The sequence below is a fragment of the Periplaneta americana genome, chromosome 10 (genome assembly GCF_040183065.1).
Source record: "Periplaneta americana isolate PAMFEO1 chromosome 10, P.americana_PAMFEO1_priV1, whole genome shotgun sequence".
Classification (NCBI taxonomy): Eukaryota; Metazoa; Arthropoda; class Insecta; order Blattodea; family Blattidae; genus Periplaneta; species Periplaneta americana.
The window spans coordinates 50,728,092-50,753,619 of record NC_091126.1 but is presented as its reverse complement, the minus strand read 5'-3'; the positions used below and the strand labels follow the sequence as shown (position 1 = coordinate 50,753,619).

General features: G+C 34.3%; 1 protein-coding gene across 45 annotated transcripts in view; it reads left to right on the top strand.

The window, feature by feature from the left end:
• Positions 1–25,528, top strand: part of bt (projectin protein bent) — a 408,836-nt gene that overhangs the window by 365,401 nt on the left and 17,907 nt on the right. For all 45 annotated transcript variants that reach the window (XM_069837452.1, XM_069837423.1, XM_069837454.1 and 42 more), the window contains 20 exons: positions 972–1,256; positions 2,805–2,947; positions 3,859–4,142; positions 6,294–7,060; positions 8,603–8,881; positions 10,236–10,538; positions 11,364–11,666; positions 13,772–13,883; positions 14,527–14,699; positions 15,759–15,928; positions 17,291–17,408; positions 18,907–19,233; positions 19,367–19,432; positions 19,586–19,883; positions 20,274–20,407; positions 20,495–20,702; positions 22,371–22,523; positions 23,081–23,307; positions 24,568–24,858; positions 24,944–25,137. In XM_069837452.1, coding sequence (XP_069693553.1) covers positions 972–1,256; positions 2,805–2,947; positions 3,859–4,142; positions 6,294–7,060; positions 8,603–8,881; positions 10,236–10,538; positions 11,364–11,666; positions 13,772–13,883; positions 14,527–14,699; positions 15,759–15,928; positions 17,291–17,408; positions 18,907–19,233; positions 19,367–19,432; positions 19,586–19,883; positions 20,274–20,407; positions 20,495–20,702; positions 22,371–22,523; positions 23,081–23,307; positions 24,568–24,858; positions 24,944–25,137 — 4,835 coding nt within the window. The remainder of the gene's footprint in view (positions 1–971; positions 1,257–2,804; positions 2,948–3,858; positions 4,143–6,293; positions 7,061–8,602; positions 8,882–10,235; positions 10,539–11,363; positions 11,667–13,771; positions 13,884–14,526; positions 14,700–15,758; positions 15,929–17,290; positions 17,409–18,906; positions 19,234–19,366; positions 19,433–19,585; positions 19,884–20,273; positions 20,408–20,494; positions 20,703–22,370; positions 22,524–23,080; positions 23,308–24,567; positions 24,859–24,943; positions 25,138–25,528) is intronic.

The following is a 25,528-nucleotide window of genomic DNA, read 5'->3' as shown; positions in this document are numbered from 1 at the left end:
GAAATAAATAAATCAAGAAATGTAGGATGAAAGGAAAAATGAAATAATAAATGAATAAATAGATAAATCAGGAAATGTGGAAATCAATAGAGCAGTTAAGAAATAAAGAAAGAAAGGAAATATCAAATAAGAAAAGAATAAATAGGGAAATCAAATGGTGGAAGAAGAGAAGCACCAAAAAGAAGAGAAGAAAGAAATAGAGAAATCAGGAAATGTAGAAAGAAGGGAAGAAATAGAGCAATCAAGAAATGGAGGAAGGAGAAATGGAAAAAGGAAATAAGCAATAGAGCAATCAGGAAATGAAGAAAGAAAAGAAAAAATAGTGAATCAAGAAATAGAGAAAGACGGGAAAATGAAAAAGAAAAGAAAGTGAGCAATCGTGAAATGGAGAAAAAAAAGGAGAAATGAAAAAAGAAAATAAGAAATATAAAAATCAGGAAATGAAGAAAGAAAAGAAGCACCGGAGAAGAAAAGGAGAAATAGTGAAATCAAAAAATGGAGAAAGAAAGGAAAATGAAAAATAAAATAAGAAATAGAGAAAGAAACACTAAAAAAGAAAAAAATGAGATATCAAGAAATGGATAAAGAAGGAAAAATGAAGAGAAAAGGAGAAATAGAGCAATAAAGAAAGAAAAGAATAAACAGAGAAATAAAGAAATGGAAAAAAAACTCAAGTGAGGTAGAGTAGGGAAGAACCCATGTGGCAATGGGCCAGAGCATTGTCATTCCCCAAGACGTATTTGCGGAAGCTATATATTTTAATGACTATGTAGTAGTAACAGTGGTGGTGATTACTCATGATTAGTATTAGTAGTAGTGGCAGTCTGATGTTCTGTCTCTTGACAAAGTGTTGCTTGCCATTGGGATTCCCAATAGAGTGTTATTTACTTTTCAATTTATAATATTTTTGTAGGTCTGCATATTACACACCTTAATGCTGATGCTTGAAGTGAAAATTCTTTGTGTTTCAGGTGCACCCAAGATAACAAGTGATCTGAGCATTCGTGACATGACTGTGATAGCAGGAGAGGAGTTCACTATTACTGTACCATTCATTGGAAACCCCAAACCCAAGCCAACATGGACAATCAATGGGGAAGAGGTCATTCCTGGAGACAGAATTAAATTCGAAACAAGCACTACATCTACCGTCTTCATCAACAAGTGTGCCAAGCGATCTGATCTCGGCAACTACACCATTCAGCTTGTCAACACAGAGGGCTCTGACACCGCCTCATGCAAAGTTCTTGTTGTTGGTAAGAATCCAGTGTATTTATTTTTATTTATGTAGGTTATTTCACGACGCTGTATCAACATCTCAGGTTATTTAGCGTCTGAATGAGATGAATGTGATAATGCCAGTGAAATGAGTCCAGGGTTCAGCACCGAAAGTTACCCAGCATTTGCTCAAAGAATCCAGTGTATATTTTTCTAATTTTTAAGACATTACTAGTTACATTTAGGAAATAAAAGTCAAACCATACAATAATTTCTCGGAAAACTTTTAAAGAGTTAGAAATAAATTACGTACATTTAAAATTACATGCAATTTAATACACTACCGGTACTTATAATTCTGTAAAAAATTTAAAGCTTACTTTCATGTACATGATTGATGATCCAGGAAATATAATGCTTACCGTTGTATGAGATTCATGGATTCAAGCCATGGTGATGGATTATTAAAGGGTAATGCAATTTAAAAAGGAAGCAAAGCTGGTAGACTTGTGTCGTAGATGTGCAGCATATAAAAGAACCTGTTCCTGATAGAGGAATCATGACAATATTTGTCGACTTACCCGCAATGAATTTCGGCGCAGAATAAACTCTGCAGTTGAAAGCATCATTAAATAAAATACTGCTACAGTATAACAGTATACTACACCTTTCATCAGTGCATTTTATCTGTCTTGAAAGCTGAGTATTCTTAATTATAAACCCCAATATATTTTAGAGTACAAATACGTATTATAATTTGGAAACCATTTTTCTGACTGAGATACCGGAATGATAAGAGATTTCTTAAGAGGTACACAAAACTGAATTAAAAGTGAAAATCTTTTATAGACAAGCATTTATGAGTATTTCGAAGATATATGTTCCATGAGATTTGTCCTGTGTGTCAATTTTACGCATGGAATGAAGTTTAAAGCATTGTATTCAGTTCACATTTCTTCTCTTATTAGTATGGTAATGGTGTTTGGAATCAAACAATTTTTCATGCTGCACCATTTTCATAAGTGCAATAATATTTTGCAAATATCTTTTAAACTAGACAACAGAGAATTTTTATTACAATTTTTGGATTCATCGTGCTAGCAAATTTTGCATGAAACTTAGCTATAATAAAAATAGTTTGTTGACTGTTATAATTTGACTTTATTCTGCAGACAATCGTCACTTCGTAGTATATTTCTTCTAGCAAATAAACAATATTTATGTCTATATCTCAGTAGCAGTAGCATAAAGTATAACAGTGAAATTAGTGTTTTATGCACTTGTCAAAGTCCTCTTAAATTGTTGAATTAGTTGAGCATTTATAAATCTTAAGTTCGATATATAAGATTGTATTCTTAGAATTTAATTGTTACATTGAGAACCACAATAAATTGAGGAGTAAGAAGTGACTCTCATATCAACTTTTATCTAATATAAGATGTGCCATAGCCACAAAATGAAACTTGTTTCCACTAAAAAGTATTATTTCTGCATGTTACATGAGAAAGACAAATTTTACAATATTTATGAGATGTTTAAATGAATATAAAATATCTAAATGTTTGTACTTCTATTCATTTTTCCAGACAAACCATTGCCACCACAGGGACCATTAGACGTATCTGACATCACTCCAGAAACGTGCTCACTTAGCTGGCGTCCACCTCTTGATGATGGAGGCTCTCCAATTACCAACTATGTTGTGGAAAAATTGGATCCTTTCACTGGAGTAAGTAAAATTTTCATCAACCAGTTCCTAATATACATTCTTTAAGAATAATATCAAACATATCAATTTCGTTACCACTCCCGAAGGGTACATGTTGATATAATCCTAAAGGAAATGATTTCGATTTCTCACAAAGGTATTGGAGATTTCACAGATATTGTGTGCTGTGTCGTCTTATATGTTCTGAAACTAGAATGAAATATATCACTCTTGCCTTTTCATAAAACAAAAATTCTTCTTGTAAATAATAATTTGAAGTATGACCTACCCACTGATTTGAGAGTGACTTCTGCCATGCTAACCACACGACTAGTGAGTTCTTCATTTTTAACTTATAATATTGCTGATAGGAGTGGATAAGGAATACTTCAAGTTAGCCCCATTCTTCATAACAGAAGATCAATATTTTTCATACTTAATTGTAGGCCTATGTGAGAAGTCCAGGTAACTTTTTCGATTTTTGAGCTTACGTAATGAAAATCCCACCTGCCAAATTACCAACAGAAATAAAATACTGCGAAATATTTTTTCTAGAATATAGAATCCATTCTCCTGATAAGTGGAAGATTAACTTAGGCAGGAAGGTTCTCCAATTTGTCCAAGAAAAATAACTGAAATAACAACTCTAGCGAGATATTGAGAAGTGTATAAGAACCAAAAGACTGACATACATCAGTCTTTGTAACTGTAAATTCTCGACTACGTATTATATAATGCAGTCCTTTTTATTTTATTCTTTATACATTTCAACTGAATAAGTGCAAGATATAAATTCAGCTCAACATATATGAGAGTAAATTTCTGCAATGTCTCGATGATTATATTGAAATTTTTTTTTTACATAAAACAGCATGGCAACTCTTTTACTTTGTAACAAATTCGACTCATTCTTAATGTAATGAATTTTGCAGCTATGGATGAAGGTGAGCAGTTTCGTAAGAAGTTGCCATTATGATGTAATTGGTTTGGAGCCCAACAAGAAATACAGCTTCAGGATACGAGCAGAGAACCAGTATGGTGTTAGTGATCCATTGGAGACAGATCAACCAATTACTGCCAAGTTTGCATTCACAGTACCAGATCCTCCAGGCCAACCACGCATCAGTGACTGGGATAGCAGCAACATCACTCTCACTTGGGACAGACCAAGAAGTGACGGAGGTTCCAGGATCCAAGGCTACAAGATTGAGTACAGGTAATATTTTTGCTACAAAATATTGTATTTAATATTTCTAATTTATTTTACATATGAATTTATAAAAATGTGTCGAAGCGAACATGCAGATAAAGAAGCAAGTTATAAAACATGTAGGCTTACCTGTACCGGTACGTCTTGACTTGCATTTTCTGTTACAGGTACATATTTTCTCTTTATTAATAGTACCATTAAGACATTTGCATTTCATTTGTATATATTATGTTACATACCGTAAAATATCATGATTTGAAATCATAGTTTCACATTATTGTTACAAATACATTACACATTTCTTTGGGATTTCAAAATGGTTTCCAATCTACTACAGTTTTTTTTATTTCTTAAGTTGCTTTTCGTCCACACCTGTGGATTAACTGTCAGCGCGTCTGAGTGCGAAACCAGGTGGCCCGGGTTCGAATCCCAGTCGGGGCAAATTACCTGGTTGAGGTTTTTTCCGGGGTTTTCTCTCAACCCAATACGAGCAAATGCTGGGTAACTTTTGGTGCTGGAGCCCGGACTCATTTCACCGGCATTATCACCATCATATCATTCAGATGCTAAATAACCTAGATGTTGATACAGCGTCGTAAAATAACCCAATAAAATAAAAATAAAAAAGTTGCTTTTCATCTTCATGTTCCTATTCACAAGGCGCATTGTTTAAGGCAGTACATGTGTAGATGGTCTGAACTCTCATGACAGGAAAACCTCAGAACAAAATGTACTTCTCAGTGGTAGGCCTACTTGTGTGCTTGAAAATTATTCAGTATAATCCTAATGAAATGTGCAATATTGTGCTTTTAAATATTAAATGTGGAAGAACAATAGACCATAGGCATATTCACCAAGACAATTGAAAAGTCACCTTGGTAGTTCAGTCAGCAAAGCACTGCTTACGATGACCACTAATTTGGGATCGATTTCTGGTGATTGAATAGTTGTTATATATGTGATGACAAAACTAAAGTTCCTGAGAATTTTTCTCCAGGTTGTCCCATTTTCCTCAATCATTCTACCATCTACATTTCAGTATTCATTATCATAATTGTAATAGTATTATCCCAAATGGTGCAGTGTGATCTAGTATTGTGACTTCTGTAAAGATGACATCTGTATGAGGAAATATAATATGCTTTCGGGGACATGGGACACTATTGAAACATTAAGACGTGCAGGCAGAATGTACAGATGGTACCATATAGCTGAATTGCAATATTTACAAGATTGTGGCTCTTCTGACTTCAAAAACCATTCCAACTATAGGAGCAGTAAGGCACAATAAGTCCATTAGAGCCTTCAGAGCTAGTCTTCGGGGCTCACTTTTGTAACAAAAATGGGGGGAAAAAAAGTTAATTAAAACATATGTGAATATGGATACTGATTTTATATAGGTACTAATAACGTCATTATTTGATAAGTATGTTGAGGCAAATTGCAATACTGGGATGAAAGTAAAATGTGTAATTGTGCATCTATATACGATATTTTTGCCTTAATTGGAGTACCAGTAAGCTTCTGCTACAATTGAGGAAGTCTGAAATAGAAATATTAACATCTTGATGAGTGTATGTGGATAAAATTAGTATATGATGGCAGTTTCTGGACGTTCTGGAAAGGGAACTACGAAATTTTATATCTTTAAAGAAACATTTAAACAAATACTATCAGTATGTTTTCGTGAGACATTTTATGAATCTTATCTGTAACTAAATAATCCATCATAACTTGTATAAATTAGCCCGTGACATACCATATATCATTAAAACAGAGCCATGGTCAGTTATACTCAAATAATTTACGTGAGGGCGCATCATCACTTGAATGTCTAGATTGTTGACTTTCCATGCAAGAGAAATTAGATCAAAATTATTAACTCAAAGTGAAACTTAATATAGACAAAGGAAGTGCCAATGTCTCTGTCATCAATCCAGCATTTTTTCATCAGCTATAATCGTCGTCATTGTCACCATCCTTTATATAACAAATCCATATCCACCTGATGCACCATAGTAAAATTCTAGGGCAGCTTCTCTGTGATACTCCTGGAAGGGAAAGTGTAGGTCATTGGTGATATCTATTGAAATGAAAATAAATATATTACGCGAGTAAGAGCACTGGAATAATAAATACGGAACACTTCTGTTACAGAGATGTTGCAGAATCTCAGTGGCGTGTGGCAAATGATTATCTTGTGAAGGACACAACATACATTGTGCATAGTCTCTTGTCTGGATGCGAATACGAGTTCAGAGTAAGAGCAAAGAACGCGGCTGGATGGAGCAAGCCATCACCTCCCTCATCCAAATTCAAGCTCAAGGGCAAGTTCACTGTTCCATCACCACCAGGAACGCCGACGATCGTCAAGGTTGGCAGGAGTTACGTCGATCTCAAATGGGAACCACCTGCATCAGACGGTGGCAGTCGCATCACAGGCTACATCATCGAGAAGCGTGAAGTTGGTGTGGCGTCGTGGATAAAATGCAATGAATATAACGTACTAGACTGCAGTTACACTGTCCTTAACCTTGTTGAACAGGCGAATTACGAATTCCGAATCTTTGCGGTGAATGCTGCTGGAAAGAGTGAACCTAGTTCTTGCACAACACCCATCAAGATCTGTGAGGTTGAGGGTGGCGAGAAACCAGAATTCGTTCGCCCACTCAGCAACCAATGTATTCCACTTGGTCTACCACTTGTATTGGAGTGCGAGGCAAAGGGAAACCCTGCTCCCACTGCTCGGTGGCTGAAGAATGGCAGGGAGATAACTATGGGCGGCAGATTCTACACCGAACAGAAGGCTGGCGTCTTCAAACTGCATGTATCAGAGGTTTGGGGTGCAGATGATGGAGACTACACCTGCGAGGCCAACAATGCTCTGGGCTTTGTCACAACAACTGCCCGTATTAAGATAGGAGGTAAATATGATAATTTCGTTTGTTGCTTACAAATATGATCACTCAGACCTTTCTGTTCTCTGGCAAATTTGCATTATATTCTAAGATTGAGGGAGTCTGTAGGATGAAGTAAATTATTTCCGATGATAGGATGATAGGGAATGATGTTGAGTATCAGGGTTTATCTTTGATATATGAACTTTCACTTTGAAAGAGGAACAGAGGTTAAGGATGTTCGAGAATAAAGTGCTTAGGAAAATATTTGGGCTAAGAGAGATGAAGTTACAGGAGAATGGAGAAAGTTACACAACACAGAACTGCACGCATTGTATTCTTCACCTAACATTATTAGGAATATTAAATCCAGACATTTGAGATTGGCAGGGCATGTAGCACATATGAGTGAATCCAGAAAGGCGTATAGAGTGTTAGTTGGGAGACCTGTGGGGAAAAAGACCTTTGGGGAGGACGAGACGTAGATGAGAGGATAATATTAAAATGGATTTGAGAGAGGTGGGATATGATGGTAGGGACTGGATTAATCTTGCTTAGGACAGGGACTGATAGTGGGCTTATGTGAGGGTGACAATGAACCTCCGGGTACTCTAAAAGCCATTTGTAAGTAAGTATATGGGAGAAAAGAGGGTAAATTTTGACTGGAGCTCTCTTAATTAGAAACTGGGTTTTATAAGTGCCGTAAAGCTACGACACATCTTACTCCACTGTCAAAGGATTATGCTAAGTATTTTTGTCATTCTTAAAAATGCATTGCCTTGGCCGAACTCAAAGCCTGGAAACTTGGATTTAATGGTAACTATGTAAACAACTTGGTCTCTATGGTCAGCGTGGAAGTAAATATTAGATACAGATAATTCATTGATTTCAGAAAATACTCTTTTAAAAAGTAATTTCTAGTTACGAATTCATAAGTTTAGTCTGTGTTAATGTGAAAGGGTGGGACACTCAACAGTAAGAAAGATTCTATGGAAAAGGGACATTGATTATTTTATACCCATAATTTCCGGTAAATAATTCATAGATCTTAAATATTAATCATCAACATCTTATACTTTCTGAAAATTCACAATCAGCTGTCGTAAATAGTCATACCACAGCTTAAAATATCGAAAAATGAAGGAAATATTTGAAACTTCTTTCAACCGAACTTATTTTCCATTGAGAGGTTTGACATGGATGCCCTAGGTTTTATCTTATCTATTCTGTTGATCAATTTACAATATCTAAAATAACACACAAATTTAAATGAGAAGAAATTAGAAAACCCAAGATAATAAGAAAAAGACTATTCTACAGGACATTGTTTGAAATTATTACTGTAAAATTGGTGGTCTTAGAAGTAAAATAAATACGAAATACACATTTTAACATGACTGTCATATTTCCTCAAAATAAATATATTTGCTCTTCTGTAATGAAATGAACAACATTTATTTTAACTGTAGATTACTAAAAGATGATTGTGTTCTTATGCATAATTTAACAAAATGTTAACATTTCATTTCTCAATCTCATTGCATACCTGTATTATCATTTTTGTTATAGCTCCACCAAGAATTGATCGCATGCCAGGAGATCTGTACTTGCCAGAAGGAGATAACACAAAGATCAAGATCTATTACTCTGGTGATCAGCCTATGGAAGTGACATTAACCAAAGATGGAAAGAAAGTGGAGGAAAGCACTCACATTAAATACACAGTATTCGACGAATATCTTATTATATTTATCAAGGACATCACGAAGAATGATGCTGGAACTTACACGCTGAATGTGAAGAACGACAGTGGCAATGTTTCAGCATCTTTCACAGTCTACATCACTGGTAAGTTACAGCCAAAAACAAATTGTATATCTGGTTCAGACTGATTGTAACAGATGTCCTAGAGTTCCAAAATCTATTATATTTAACAAAAATATCTGTAAATGCTCTTGGTTATCATTTAAAAATTAAGTATAGTGTAATGTATGAGGTACTTATTCAAAAGAGACATTGTTTAACTCCACGAAGACAGAATCTCAGTAAGTAGGTGCTAATGTTGAAACCCTCTTAAAGCTTCAATGTATTAATCAGAGTATGATTTATACGATTGCATTTGAAGCTAATTATTTTAAGGACTGATAAATATTGTCCTTAGAATGCATTCTAGTCGGTTAACTGAATTGCACAAAGAAAGTTATGCCGAGGAATCACAAGGCACTTTAAGTATTTAGTAACAACCTCATTCATTGGCCCTGGGAGAGAAGTGCCAAAATATAAATATATTAATAATTAGACAAAATTTGGCTATATTTATAGAATCTTGTTAGACAGCTTTGTTAATGTCAAGATTTTAATATTTTATCTGGCAATATAAAGAGAACATTTTTGAGGAAAGAAAAAAATGGTACGAAATTTTCCCTTTTTTACCATGTCATAGATATACAAATTTTCACTGTTTTGGAGCTATGTATTAGTTCCATCATCAATAAAGGTAAGGAAAGGTGAACCTGTGAACATGTGCATTGGATCCACTGTCAAGAATTATTCTCCAGTCCTCTTGACATTGGAGGCAACACATAGTTTCCATTCCCTTGTTTTGTGTTATGACGGGCCATTTGTAGCTCTGAAACACAGGATGTTTCTACATCTGTGATACAATACAAAGAAAGAAATAACAAAACATTCATACCATGTTGAACACTGGGAAAGTTTCAAATAACATTGAACTAAAAGAAAAAGTGCTCAGTGATTAACAGCCATTTGTAAAATAAAACTTTTCATATGTTCCCAAATTAATAATGTGTCTCGAAAGCGTATTTTCACATAAAAACAATAGAGAAATAAATTGATAGGCATTGCGTCATCCCCACCATCACCACCCCCATCACCTCTACTTTCACCACCATATTAACTGACATCATCGTCATCGGCATCATCATCATCAACACTACAGCAAAAACAGAGCAGCAATAACATGAACAACAGCTTAATGTTAAATTCAATAAAATTATTGGATATCTATTAAAAATCGTTTGGAATGGAGATGGATGAAAAGTCTCTCTAAACCATTATATATTTTTTATGCTGATCATAATAGGTACACAGTAGCTGCATAGCACAAAGTATACGATAGCTCAGGAATTTTGCTAATTATAGTAATATAACAAACACGTAATTATTATATATTTATTTATAGGTCTTCCTGGTGCTCCAATTGGTCCTCTGGAGGTGTCCGACATTACAAAGCACACTTGTACACTCAACTGGAAACCACCTCAATATGATGGTGGTCTGCGTATTACCCACTATGTGGTGGAGAGGCGAGATGTTAGTCTCACACACTGGATCATAGTATCCAGCTTCTGCAAGGAAACCACCTTCACAGTGCAGGGTCTCACAGAGGGACAGGAATACCTGTTCCGAGTGATGGCTGTCAATGACAATGGAATGGGACCACCACTTGAAGGAACTAACCCCATCAAAGCAAAACCACCATTCGGTGAGTTTCGACATTGTTATATTCCTAATACTTATTTACAAGTGAACAGGTTTATTTCTATTCAGTTATGTAAATGTGTGACTTTAGTATTTTGAGATATTTTGGCCAACGTGTAATTATTTATGATATATAGTATTTTGTGAACTAATGTCTGACATTTAACCAACTTCATACATTCTGCTTGAATTAGTACAAAAATTGTTTCTGTATACTTAAATACTGTATTGATATTAATAGGCCTACATATTTTACGTGTATTCAGCAATAATATTTATTAATGTAGTTCTCTTCTTTCATCCATGTCCTTCATTCTGACAACAAAAGAATTTGGTGTCACAAAGATAACACAAATTTTCCCGTTTTTTTAAGCACTTTGCAGCAGTTTAGTTCTTTTAATATTGTGAATGATATTCCCTTCATAGTTTATTTTCTTAAACTCTAATTCATAAGACACACTTAAAAGAAAGTAAAAAGAAAAATTTTGTACCATCTGAAATACATTACAATGCTAGACAGGCACTGGTCCCATGCACTGGTCGCGATTTCGTGAGAAATTTTTTCTCCCTTGAGGACTCAAACCATTGCTCATCCTGTATCACCATTCCAAGACATGACGCCTCAGTCACGCAGCTACAGTGCAGGACTAATTTAACGTAGTCAATAATTTTACATAATGCCATTCTTTTTGTTTCCAATGCCACAATTCATTGACATAAGAGGAAATATGATAAAAATCAAGAACAAGAATTCCAATACTTCAAAACGTTTCACATAAGAGTTCATATCATAAACATTTCTTCCTTATGTAACATTTATCATTGACAGATCCTCCATCACAACCCGGAGTTCCGAAAGTCACAGAAGTGGGTGAAGACTTTGTTAATCTGTCATGGGATAAGCCAGAATCAGATGGTGGATCAAGAATCCAGGGCTACTGGATAGACAAGCGTGAGGTTGGCAGCGAGTCCTGGCAGAGAGTTAACCTCTCCATATGTTTTGCCACTCAGATCAACATCTCAAATCTCATTGAAGGTCGTCAATATGAATTCCGTGTCTTCGCTCAAAATGAAGCAGGCTTGAGTCAACCATCCTCGAACTCAACATCAGTCAAGATCAAGGATCCACTAAGTGAGTATTCTATATCTCAACCAACATTTTCATTCGGTTTTGTTTCGTACTGTGTATATACTCTTCCATTGAAAGTTGTGAATGTTCAAAAGTTTTAACTGAGAAAAGAAAAACATCTTATGTTTTGTTACATTTAGTTTGCATTTCTATGAGGAGCCATCTAAATGAGTAGTTTAATAGTGCCACCATTTCCAAGTCATAAAATAGAAATTCATTCTTAATTGTGCTTTCATGGTTTAAAATATGCAAGATACTGGTACAGTATATTTTTCTCCAGTATACAAACTACACATATTATGGAAAATATGTCAGGAAAACAATCGCTGTTGAGATATAATTTTAAAGGCAATTTTATCAATTCTGACATTAATTTGAAACTTGTAAATTTATGGAACTATAGCCAACAAAAAGGAAAGTTTGTGGAAAGGGAGATAGAATATTAATGAGTCAGATATGTTAGCATACATATTACTTTATTTGTCTTGTTAGTATGTCGATTATTAACATTTAACGGAGACCTAAACTACACAATAAAAATTATAAATTTGAAATTAATTCTAACAGTATTTGCACAGTGGTATTGCATAACACTAATGCTTCTTTAAGCAAATATGACTACCCAATCATTACAAGCCAATATATTTCTCTATATTTCAATGTATTATAAACTTTCCAACATCCCATTTAACTTTTTTATTTATACTGCCTTAGATAATACAGAATCAACAGTGGAGTGGTTTTCTACTGTGTGGAATATGTCTTGTTCTCGAGTGCTTTAGTACAAGCAGCTATGCTAGAATCAAGGTCACCATATCACGTCTTTTTTCCCCCCATACATGTTGTATTGCTATGTAACCACAAAGAATAAAATGCATTTTATAAGTTATCCTATTTCATAGAGAGTTTAATATGATTAATATGTGCTAATACGGTCAGCATGTGGAATTTGATTGACGATTTCAAGAAAGATTCTGTAGTGAAAAGTTTCAAGTTGCACAGCTATTCATAAATTAGTGAATAAATTTCGTGAGACAGGAAGAGTTGAAGAGACCTAGATGTCAGCATAGAGTTCTCACCAGAAAATTTTGGATGATGTTGCTTATTGCCTAGATCTGCACAATTCCCCTAGAAAATCACTCCATTGCTTTCACAGTAAACAGTAATGTATTATGATTATGTACGTATAGCTACGAAATTATTAAAATAAATATAATACCATAAAAAATACACAAATTTTATCTTTGGAGGAATTTAAAATACAGTGTGTACAAATCAAATTCTCACATGTGAGAAAAAAATGGAAAAAAAAAAGCATCTGTGAAAATATTACTTTCATTTCTTGAAGAGAATTGCATCGAGTGATGAGATGCCAAAAATGTTAGGAAAACTGAGGTAAGCAATTCTAACCAACATCTCTTTGGTTAATTTTGGAGAATAAATAATTTAAGAATGCTTATTTTTAGTAAATTAGTACGTAAAAATTTGCCTTTTTTTAGCATTAATAATAATAATAATAATAATAATAATAATAATAATAATAATAATAATAATAATCCGTGGCACACAGCCCTTGAAGGGCCCAGACTGACCAGCTGGCTGCTGGTCTCAAGTCCACATGCCGAAGTAGAGGTGTACGATCATGCAACCAGAATGGAGGTATCATGTGGTTAGCACGATGATTATAGCTGGCTTTCGCAACCGTATTTCACTACCTATTGTAGCTCACAATGCTAGATGGACACCGGTCCCATACAATGGCCGAAATTTCATGAGAAAATTTCTTGCCCCGTAAGAACTCGAACCAGCGCGTATTTCCGTAATGCAAGTCCTAGGCAGGATGCCTTAAACCACGACACCATGGCATGGGAATACTTTAGCATTAGGAACAATAAATTGTCCTCATAATTGGTAAGAGGAAGTACACACTGACCGACAAGGTGAAAGTGTGCTGGTGGAAATCTACCAGACTGTTCATCATACATTCTTGCTACCTGAAGATTTTCTCAATCAACGAAACTAGCAATGAAATTAACTTCTGCAATAGTCAGTTACCATTGACATAATTATTTCGAAATATTAAATGTGATGTTTGTTTTAAATTACAGCTGCAACACCTCCAGAAATTGTGAAGCCTTTGCGCAATGTCAATTCCATTCAGAACCACAATGCACAATTTCAGTGCACAATTACTGGAAATCCAAAACCAAACGTTACATGGTAAGTGCAATAAAGATGCATATTTTCTATCAGGTTGAAATTTAGTCCATTCCTATAGTTCATTTCTGTTAGTTGAGTTTATGAAAATATCTATCAATAAATTATTTATAATTTAATTAACTCGACTATTAATTTTTTAATGAGTGACAGTAGCTGTGAGGGTCTGAACTAACCAGATTCCAAAATGTCCGTTGTGTTTACAAACAACCATATCCTTGTTCTTTTGCTGAGTGAGCAGCAGAAGTGCAGCAAAAAGAATTTTGCTACGAAAAATGGCGACCACTATTACAGTGAAATCGAAGCACTGTCAGTCAGCAAGGCATTCAATGTTTACGCTGCCTTAGTGCTATCCTGGCTGAACGCAACCATTATCCCAAAACAACCTCGGTGGCCATTGCCATGGATTTATATTCTCCAACCAAAGGAAAACAGCAAACCTATATACAATTCTCGTCAATGTGAAAATTGATAACTTAACTCAATTGCTAATTCAGTGATCACTCAGTCGTTCACTTAGTGATCTCTCAGTAACTCAAGACGAGTTTACCTAAAGCTTAAAATATGATTGATTCTACATAATGCTACACTTCGAAAAGCTTTTAAATTACACTCATTGAACATTTGTTTCATTGTTATATTTTAGGTACAAGGGAGCCCGTGAAGTCATTCACGGTACCAAGTATCACATGCTCAAAGAAGGTGATGTGTACTCGCTCATTGTGAATGACGTGTATGGAGAAGATGCTGACGAGTATGTTTGCAGAGCCGTGAACAAGGGAGGCATCAAGTCAACACGTGCCGAACTCATCATCATGAGTGAGTGCCAACACATCTGACATTAAGTTTATTTCAGGATACGTTTTTAGGATGATTATATATATATTTTTTTTGTGTATATTCACATTTTGAAAAATAAATTAAGATCTGGATGAATAAAAAACATCAGCACTATTTCTCAAAATTTTAGTGTTATGATTTCAAAATATACTAAATATTACAAATTATATTTTTAATACGGAAATCTATTACTTTGTATTCTTGCATCTAAACAAACACTATTGACAACATGAGTTTATCTATCTCAAGATTTCTGAGTACAGTATAGGTTAGATTGGAGATAGTCTCTAACTTCTTGAGAAAATTATTGTGTAAAATGTAATTTTGATTTTGCAAGATTTTGACAGAAATATATGTCATTATCCATTTCACATACTTCGTATTTTTTAATTAGAAACTATTTTTCAGTTTTTCATAGGTTTCGTCTTAATTATTAAACATGATAAAAGTAAGGCATTGTGACCAGAATGAATGGCAGAAAGGGGGTAGAGAGAAAGAGAGACAGAGACACAGAGACAGAGACAGAGGAGGAGAAGAAAAAAGAGAAATTAATATTTGTAAGAAACTTTCTTTTAACAGTACCGGTACTTATTAACTTGGTTATTATTTTATTTATTTAATCGTATGTTACTCTTATGAACGAAAAATTCAGTAAATATAACTTATTTCTCATATTTTAATACACTAGGTGCAGTAGTCGCAGTAAATTCCATACTTTAATACCTAGAAATATGTGACTATTTTCAATTTTATTAAATTACAAATTATTTTTCGATCTTTTAATTGAAATAAGTTAATCAATTCTGAAGGATTTGCGGTGTCGTTTTCAACCATGTTTCTCTTTCCTCTGTTTTAAATTCTTTAGAAATGTTGCACTGCATTGTACTGAGTATATCTTTGATGTATTTTCTTCTCGGTCTTTCTCTTCTACTTCCTCGAATGAAATACGCAACAATATGTCTCAGTTATTCCCTATTTTTATTGTTCTCGTTAATTTTTTTATTTTGTGGAATGACACTTGCTTGCTTTTGTTTTCAGCTGCACCAAGACTGAATGTACCACCTCGGTTCCGTGACACAGCATTCTTTGACAAAGGTGAAAATGTTATTATCAAGATTCCTTTCACTGGTTCTCCCAAGCCTAGGATCACCTGGCAGAAGGACGGAGAAACTGTGGAATCAGGTGGACACTTCGCTGTCGAGGTGAAGGTAAGAAGACAGACATTTTACACCACTGTGAAAAACTGAAACTGTTCTTAATATTATTTGACTTCAGGAAAAGGAATGCAACATTCAGCTTGTTTCTTAATTTTCTTGTTGTACGTAGAATCAGCTCAATGTGTATATGATTACTCTTATGGATGTCCGAAATATCGAAAACCATGTTCATTACATCACCTTCGAAAATGTTTTCATACGAAGTTTGCATTATAATGGATCGATTTTTAGCCAGTAGTTTTAATATCTGAGATATTTAAGGACTTTGTCTTTCAGGTCACATACTTTCTATTTACTTTCCTCCTCCCTTCATACGAATAATTCCATGTGTCAATTAAAATTATTCTGTGAAACAACTTTTAGTGATGCATAACACAGAATTTTAGGAAAATAAGTGCAAAATATTTGTTCGAATAATAGAGAACAATGAAAGTAAAAAAAAAAAAAAATCCTTTTTAACACATCTCAGAGTACACATTTAAAATACAAGCTCAAAGAGTATCTTGGACGTATGTTAATTGTTAACGTTCCAGGTAAACCAACTAAAATCGACTGAACGTTCCAGGTAAACAAACTAAAATCGACTGATTCATTGGAGGTCTTCAGAAGGTAAAGGGCACTGTACCTTTCTGCTGATACCTATCTTCCAGGCATTTAAATGTTGTATTTATTCGAAAAACAGCTTTCTTAATACAAAGCTAATTACTGGATAAAGCTTTAGAGTAAGGAAAGACTTGCAGAGGAACTTTCAATTATAATGGATTTTATCTATCACCCCTCGAATATTAGTATTTGTTTCCCTAACACTGTATGTTGTAAAACCTTCGTTATCGACGATATACAAGTTATAAATAATTTCGAAATATGCCTCATTCCATAAAGTACATAAGTTTTTTCTTACTCATACTGAACTTGCACCTTGAATATAATGAGTAAGTTAAAGATCCTTACTTATTAAGGACTCGTTAATTCTCCTCAGTTGTATTAATATCATTGACGTTCTAGATATCTCGGTCTTTTGCCACATAACTATTTTTTTAAGAATTATATTGCACTATTTTTAGGAGTGGAAGTGCCACTAACTTAAGTGCACCATAATGGAAATGGTGAACTTCTGTGAGGAATTAGAAATTAATAATTCAAACTTCATTTAGTGCAATAAATTAAATATTGTTACTGATGACGGGAATTTCCAACTAGGTTCCCAAATAATAAATAGAACAACCGAATTGAAATTGTTTAATTATTTCCTAATTCACCAGTCAATTAGACTGTATAATAAAGAGTTGCAAACGCCAAATATTTAATACATGGAAGCATTTTTAAGAAACTTTTCTGTTTGTCCTGTTACAGGAGAGGCATGCAATTTTGACAATCCGGGATGGTAGCAAATTGGACAGTGGCCCATATCGGGTACAGGCTGAGAATGATCTTGGAATGGATTCAGCAATTATCAAAATCCAGATAAGTGGTAAGTTTTAATTGTTATCTCATATTTTAATGAAGAAAACTGCTGCAGTAATTGCATGATAGTAAAGACATTCCTTTTCTGACTACTTTTATGAGGCCAAGTAATGTTGCATCTTACTTTAAACATCACATTTGAATTCTGATTGTAAATTATTATCAAATATAGGCCTACACTGCCTTTTTGCTTGCCGAATTTGGTTTTCAACCGAATCATTCTTTGTGCAGAGATGTAACCAACTCTCATGACATCATCATTTCAATTAATTTATGAAGCTCATGTTTATGCTTCTACTAAGCATTAGCCTATGGCTATAAAAAGTGTTAGTCAACATTTCAACTTTCCACAGATAACAGTCAATTTTGTTTTTGTAGTGTCTAATTTCTATTCCGTATTATCTGAAAATTCCTTTTCCAAATATAGAGTCTCTTCTAAAATGTTTATAATCAAATCGGCAAATATGTGGCACATTTAGTAAGACTAACTTCCAGAGAATCACTTTTTTTACTTTTTCCTTATTCCGTGCACAAAAATATACATTTCAGCTATTCATTCATTCATAGTGTTCTGCCCAAAGGCAGGTCTTTCACTACAAACCCAGCATTCTCCAGTCTTTCCTATTTTCTGCCTTCCTCTTTGTCTCCTCATATGACCCATATATCTTAATGTCGTTTATCATCTGATTTCTTCTGCACCGAACTCTTCTCCAGTTCACCATTCCTTCCAGTGCATCCTTCAGAAGGCAGTTTCTTCTCAACCAGTGACCTAGCCAATTCCTTTTCCTCTTTCTGATCAGTTTCAGCATCATTCTTTCTTCACCCACTCTTTCCATCACCGCTTCGTTTCTTATTCTGTCTGTTCATTTCACACGCTCCATCATTCTCCATATCCACATTTCAAATTCTTCTAGTCGCTTCTCTTCTCTTCATCGTAATGTCCATATTTCAGCTATAAGATTCTGAAAATCCTAGATGCTAGCGTACATTTCACTGTATATTATATATTGATTTATGCTATAAATTAATAAATTTCTAGATGCTTATATTACTTTCGTGAATTAGAGAAATGAGAAATGTTATTGACATATCATAAAAAGAAATGTTCATGTTGTTTGATAGACGGAAAATATAATAAATATGTGTTAAAATGAAGCACTAAGGAGAACATAAAGTTAAAAGGAGGACACAAGAAGAATATGAGCAGTTAGCATTACACTCCAATTATTCTTAGTACCAGTACCTTTCCTAGGAGCATGAGTGAGTCCAAGAGTTGTTCTGAAAGTTCTGATGAACAAAAATATTCTGTACACAGTCCTGTTCAGAACTGAATCTTTTACCTTTCAACATGTAGCCAGCTGTTCTCCCAACTGGAATAATATTGATCTCATAAATTTTAACAGTTACTATACAGAACCCTTCTTTTATTAATATATTTATCGTATTATTACACCTAGATAAGAAATAATCATAAACTGATGGAAATGACATTGCATTATGTACAGATCGACCAGATCCTCCAAGGTATCCAACTGTGGAGAATATTGGCCACGACTCCCTGGCTCTGACATGGAAACCACCAGGCTGGGATGGTGGCAGTAACATCACCAATTACTTGGTTGAGAAGAGAGAACATCCCATGTCAAGCTGGATCCGTGTAGGAAGTACGAGGTTCACCAGCATGGCAATCACAGGCCTCAGTCCTGGCCATCAGTATGAATTCCGGGTCTATGCAGAAAACATTTATGGCCGAAGTGATCCAAGTGATGTTACAAATCTTGTCAAGACAAAAGACACTGGAAAGAAAGTTGTTAAGAAAAGACAATATGAAGGTATGTTCTTCAGTAAGGTTGTAAATGCTATAATGCGGAATAATAAAAAATTAAATTAGAATTACTGATTTTCCGATTATAAAAATGATATCTGTATTTCATGTATTAATAAAACTTTATCATTTTTTAACAGTCGATGCTACTGGCAAGAAGATTCGTGGTCAGGCAGATGGAAAGATCAATGATTACGATCAGTATGGTAAGCAAACATATTTTGGTACAAATCTTAATATGAAAATTCGTTATTGAGTGAGTGAATGAATGTCGAATTTTATTAGCAATAACCAATTTAATTTACAATTCTTTCTGTGCTCGTAAATAAGTGTTACTTAAAATTTATTAACTGTTACAGTGTTTGACATATATTCCAAGTATGTACCTCAGCCAGTGGAGATCAAGACTACGAGTGTGTACGATCTGTATGACATCCTTGAAGAAATCGGTACTGGAGCATTTGGTGTTGTACATCGGTGCCGTGAGAGAAAGACTGGCAATATCTTTGCTGCAAAGTTCATTCCTGTCTCCCATGCTATGGAAAAGGAGCTGATAAGAAAAGAGATTGATATCATGAATCAGCTTCACCATCCTAAGCTCATCAATCTTCATGATGCATTCGAAGATGATGATGAAATGGTTCTTATCTTTGAATTGTAAGTTTCATTTTTTTTTTTCCTATCGATGTGACAGATTTTTCGTGGTGCATTCCTCAAGACAAATGAAATTGCCCGAAAAAAATAATATTTATGAAAGTACCGTGTTTCTATTTTTTTTTATTGTGATCAACAATCAACATATTATATTTATTATGGAAATATATTTTTGGGAAATATTTCTTATATATGGCTTTAACTAATTTTCTCTAAAAAAATTAATATTCTTACACGAAATAAAGAAATGTAGCAATTATGAAACTACAGTGAAGAAAGTTCCAATTTAATAAGCTAATTTATTCCTTACCAGTGGCACTTGGTCGGAACATAAGTAAATAATATAATTAGAATCATTAATTCATTCCAATTGAAAAATGTTTCCTTTTGCAGCTTGTCTGGAGGTGAACTGTTTGAACGTATAACAGCAGAGGGTTATTCCATGTCAGAAGCTGAAGTTATCAACTACATGCGCCAGATATGCGAGGGAGTTAAACACATGCATGAAAAGAACATAATTCATCTTGGTACGTGTTTACATATTTTATTGAAGTCAGATATTCATTAAGTCTAAAAGTTCTGGTATAGATTAACAAAGTAATTTCTTTCTTTAGACATCAAACCTGAGAACATCATGTGTCAGACAAGGAACAGCACAAACGTGAAGCTTATAGACTTCGGTCTTGCAACGAAACTGGATCCAAATGAAGTTGTTAAGATCTCCACAGGAACTGCTGAATTTGCTGCTCCTGAGATTGTTGAAAGGGAACCAGTTGGCTTCTACACAGACATGTGGGCTGTTGGTGTTTTGGCTTATGTATTGTAAGTATGTTGTAATAATAATAATTTTGAATACAGGTAGGCCTATTATATTATACATGAACTGTGAACATTCAATTTTATCACAGAAAGAATTAATTCACATTATGAACATTATGAATAGGTGTGTGCCTTCATTGTACAGTACAAAAAATTTTTATTACAATAATAAAATTGAAGTAATCAACAGTTCATAAGTAATTTTATTACCCATCCAAAGTGAGTGAGGGCCTGGGAGATGAGCGCGCCACTTGTTCAGTTTATGAACGATACCGTCATGTAGGCTGTGGAGTCAGATTATAGAGGCAACTGAAGTACCAGATACTAACGCAACGTCATATGATGTGACCACGCAAGTATTTTTCTGGATTACATGGCATCATTTTTGCTTGGATATAAGAAAAACATATTGTATCATTGCCAGTACATAAATAAATACAATTAAAAAATTTAATAATTATTAGTGATATACTTACACATAATTTTAGTTACTAGTTATAAATAATATATTTCATTAAACACAATATATATCGTTCTGCCGGTGCGTTTATACTCGTAACACAAAAAGAGTATGGTATAACTATCATTATCAGTATTATACAGTAATTACACTTTGAACATAATTCACTGCAATAATGTTTAATGTTTTTATACAGGCACAGAAGAGAACAAAGAGAATTTGAAGAAAATTTTATTGTAGTAGACAAGAAATAACCCATACAGAATCGGTTGTATGTAGTAAATAATAATCAGCCACTAAAATCATGATTTTAATTTGATTCTAATCTATAGAGCGAGTTAATTTGCCAATTTTATATTAAAAATAGAAATACTTACAGAAAATGCTTTTATTAAAAACATTTACCTACATTTATTGCTTTTGTACAAGAAGAACCATTTTCTTTTTACTATAAAACATTTTAACAACACTTTCAGTAATTTGTTAATGCTATTCTTTCACATTCTAGAATGTAACAACAGTGGAAATATAAATCTTACAAGCTTTCTCATTAATACAGTTTGGCACCTGTTAGTTTAAGTACAGACGCATAAAAATCTTAAGTGATCAACATAATATTTCTCCAATGCGATAATCTTTAGACCTACTGCGGCTTGGTGAAAAATGTAATCAGTGATCTAGTTTTTTATGGTTATAGTAGAGACTACAAAACAAATTTTGTACACCCTTACGTTTTGAATTTCGGAATATTTTTTTGTTACGCCCTAGTGTACAGGTCAACTGAGAGGGAACACGAATGTCCTAACAACTAGTGTCGTGCATTACAAACGCTATGTTCGGTTCAAGTTTGTCGAATATGGCGAAGTTCAATATTCGCCGATGTTCGCTCTGCAAAATGAAGCCTGTTGTATTTGTTTCACCTTGTTACAAAAATATTCGCTGTCCTTCACTCATGTTTTATTTGCTTAAGAATTTAAGCACATATCTTGCGATTAGTTTTTCATATGAAATAAGACGAAGTTTTTAATGTCTTTGTTGCCTCTCTCATGTTCGAACATTGCAAGACACTACTAACAACTACAGCAGATAAACAGTTTAGTTTGCAGAACCACCTGGTCCTCATTTGCCTTGGACGGATAATATTTAATAAGTCAGTTTATCTTATAAATTAATATTGACATGGCTTGTGTTGTTTGTATTTCTGTTTTTAGATTGAGTGGTTTGTCACCATTTGCTGGTGATAATGATATAGAAACTTTGAAAAATGTCAAGGCTTGTGATTGGGACTTCGATGAAGAAGCCTTTGCTAACGTTTCAGAGGAAGGAAAAGATTTCATTAGAAGGCTTCTTGTAAAGAACAAAGAGTAAGTACTATTTTTTTTTAAAGGAGTGCAAGATATATTACTTTAACAGTACCAGAGAAGAGAAATGAAAACGAATATAATTCCTTCAACTGCTGAATACCTTTGATATTATAGTAAATGTCTATAAAATTTTACGAAATTTCTTTTGATGAGTTCTAATTCATTTTTGATAACAGAAAAATTACACGTGACAGAATATATTCAAATCATATTATGTGCTCAGGGATCAAAGAGACAATTTTGAGAATGACATAGGAACGTACTATTTTACAGGGCTTGCTGACCCTTAAGAGTTAAAGTTTCTCTGCTCTTTAGAAAATTAATCTCCTTCCTGCACCTCATAAAAATGGAAAAATATTAATACACTGTATATTTCTTCAGTTTCAATATTATAATACATTTTGGTCTTATCTCTCGATATTAAACTTCCAATATAATTTGTGAGGACGAGATTTTGATTTTAAATAGTTTCAATAACTCTCAACAGAAAATAATTTGATTAAAATAGGATTTACTTAATGTACATCAGTAACAATGATTAATATTGCTTATTGAAGGAAGCGCATGACTGCACATGAATGTCTCCTGCATACCTGGCTCACCGGTGATCACAGCAACCGCACTGACGTCATCAGCTCCTCTCGTTACACCAACATGCGTGACAAAATCCGCGCCAAGTACTCAGACTGGGATAAATTCATTCTTCCCATTGGTCGTCTCGCTGAATACAGCTCACTGCGCAAGTTGCTGGTTGACAAGTACCGCATTTATGATTCATCCTTTGGTAAGTAAAATATGGAAGCATTACATTGTAACAAAATGAATGTAGAAGCGTTATGTGTTAGATGCACGATAACTTGATCACAAAGTATTATCAGTGTCCATGCATTGATTCTCAAATCTATCTGGTAGTTACAGTTTTCACTTGTTTCTTGAGGCATGTAACTGAGAGGAACTTCAAACTAGCGTTAATTCCTTCCTATGCATCAAGTAACTATCGCTTTGAGATTTGTTATATATATATTCTTATTAGATGACCTCGCTGTCCTCTATTGAATACTGTGTAATCATCACGTATATACTTATTAATGGAGAAAAATTCGTTCCGGCACCGGGAATCGAGCCCAGGACCCTCAGCTTGGCACACTGAATGCTCTTACCATCTGAGCTATGCCGAGATCTGATCTACAGGACGAAGAGAGTTCGGCCGGCACAGTGGATCAAGTCTTGGCATAGGTGAGATGGTAAAAGCACTCAATGCGCCAAGCTGAGGTTCCTGGGTTCGATTCCTGGTGCCGGAATGAATTTTTACCCATTAATAAAAATTAATGAGTTGAGATTTGAGGTTTTCATTGTGATTAGGTTCTAGTAAAATGTCTTATGTCATAGATGTAACTATCTCTAAAATTTCGGAACTCTTTAATGTTTCACCTTCACATATTCAGGCATCGTCACACTCACTTGAGAATATGTAATCTGTTGAGTTGGGTCTGTTAGCTGTACAAGTACTTATTGTGCACCTGATATTAAGAATGCTCTTCTCTCTGTGTTCCAAAGTGAATAGACAAAAATAATTTCTCATTAGTTTATTTCACTTTAATATTTCGTTAATTGAATCTTTAAATGTATAGTGTTAAAACCAATTAGAACTCATTGTTTTAATATGCAATTATACAGTATGTGTCTATATTTAAAGAAAGCTTAGCAAAACAAGTGAGTACACATCGATCAGTAAAAGGAACAAAAAACACTGAAATTGATTGGTTAAAAAACCAATCAGGACATTGTAGAGATATCCGGAAAAAAAAAAATTAGACTGAAGGCAGAACCACCATCACATAGTCAGAAATTAGAAGTATATAAAAATGACTAGAATTATTGGTTAAAACAATTCGTAAAAACGTACAGTACAATGTTGTGAGAATGTAAGACTATTCAGAGAAATGTTTAGGAAGTTTTTATATAATTCTTTCTCATATATACATATAAATATAGTCATTTGCTTGCAAATTTATGAATTATTCATGTTTCTGTCTTCTTTCAGATCGCAGACAAGCAGCTCCGCGGTTTGTGATAAAGCCACAGAGTGCATTTGCATATGAAGGCCAGAGTGCGAAATTCTACTGTCGTGTCATTGCAATTGCCACTCCTACACTGATGTGGTTCCACAACAATTCTGAGCTGAGGCAGAGTGTCAAGTTTATGAAGCGTTATGCTGGTGATGACTTCACATTTATTATTAACAGAGTGAAACTTGAGGACCGTGGAGAATACATCATCCGTGCAGAGAACCATTATGGTTACAGAGAAGAAGTAGTCTTCCTTAACGTTCAACGTAAGTCTTTTCTGCTGTGAAATAAAGTTAACGAATTGTGTAATTGTGAAACAGATACGAGTGAATATGAAATCTCTCTCTGCAGCTGTTCCAAAGGCGATACCACAGTACAGACCCGAAGTGCAGCCCGTGCGTCGGCGGGAGGCCCTGGGCTACACAATGTGGCAAGAAGAGAAAGAATCAGCTCCAGTCTTCACATTCCTGTTGCGGCCTCGAGTCATGCAGATCCGACAAACTTGTAAACTGCTTTGCTGTCTCAGTGGCAAACCTCTTCCTACGGTAAGTATCTTGAATACCAACAATTTAAGAATCTGAGAAAATTATTAACCAATAAATTATGAAATCGTATCTTCATTATAATTAAACATGAAGTGCCAACATTTTGGGTTATAGTCTTTCATTGAAAGCAGTGAATTTTTAAGTACGAAAAAATTCTTAACATTCTTCTTTCAGACTGAAAGTAAACTTGGAGTATCTGTGCCTCATAAATTGAGCTTATTAAGAACAGTTTCTCTGAGTGAAAGAATAACAGGTATAATTTACCAGTCAGTTTTCCTTGCCAAAAATTCACCATTATCGGTCATCAGCTTTAATTTTACCTCTCATTGGAATAATGAATTCTGCCTCACCTTCCCAGCTCTCACAATGTGAATTCTTTAAATGGGCATTC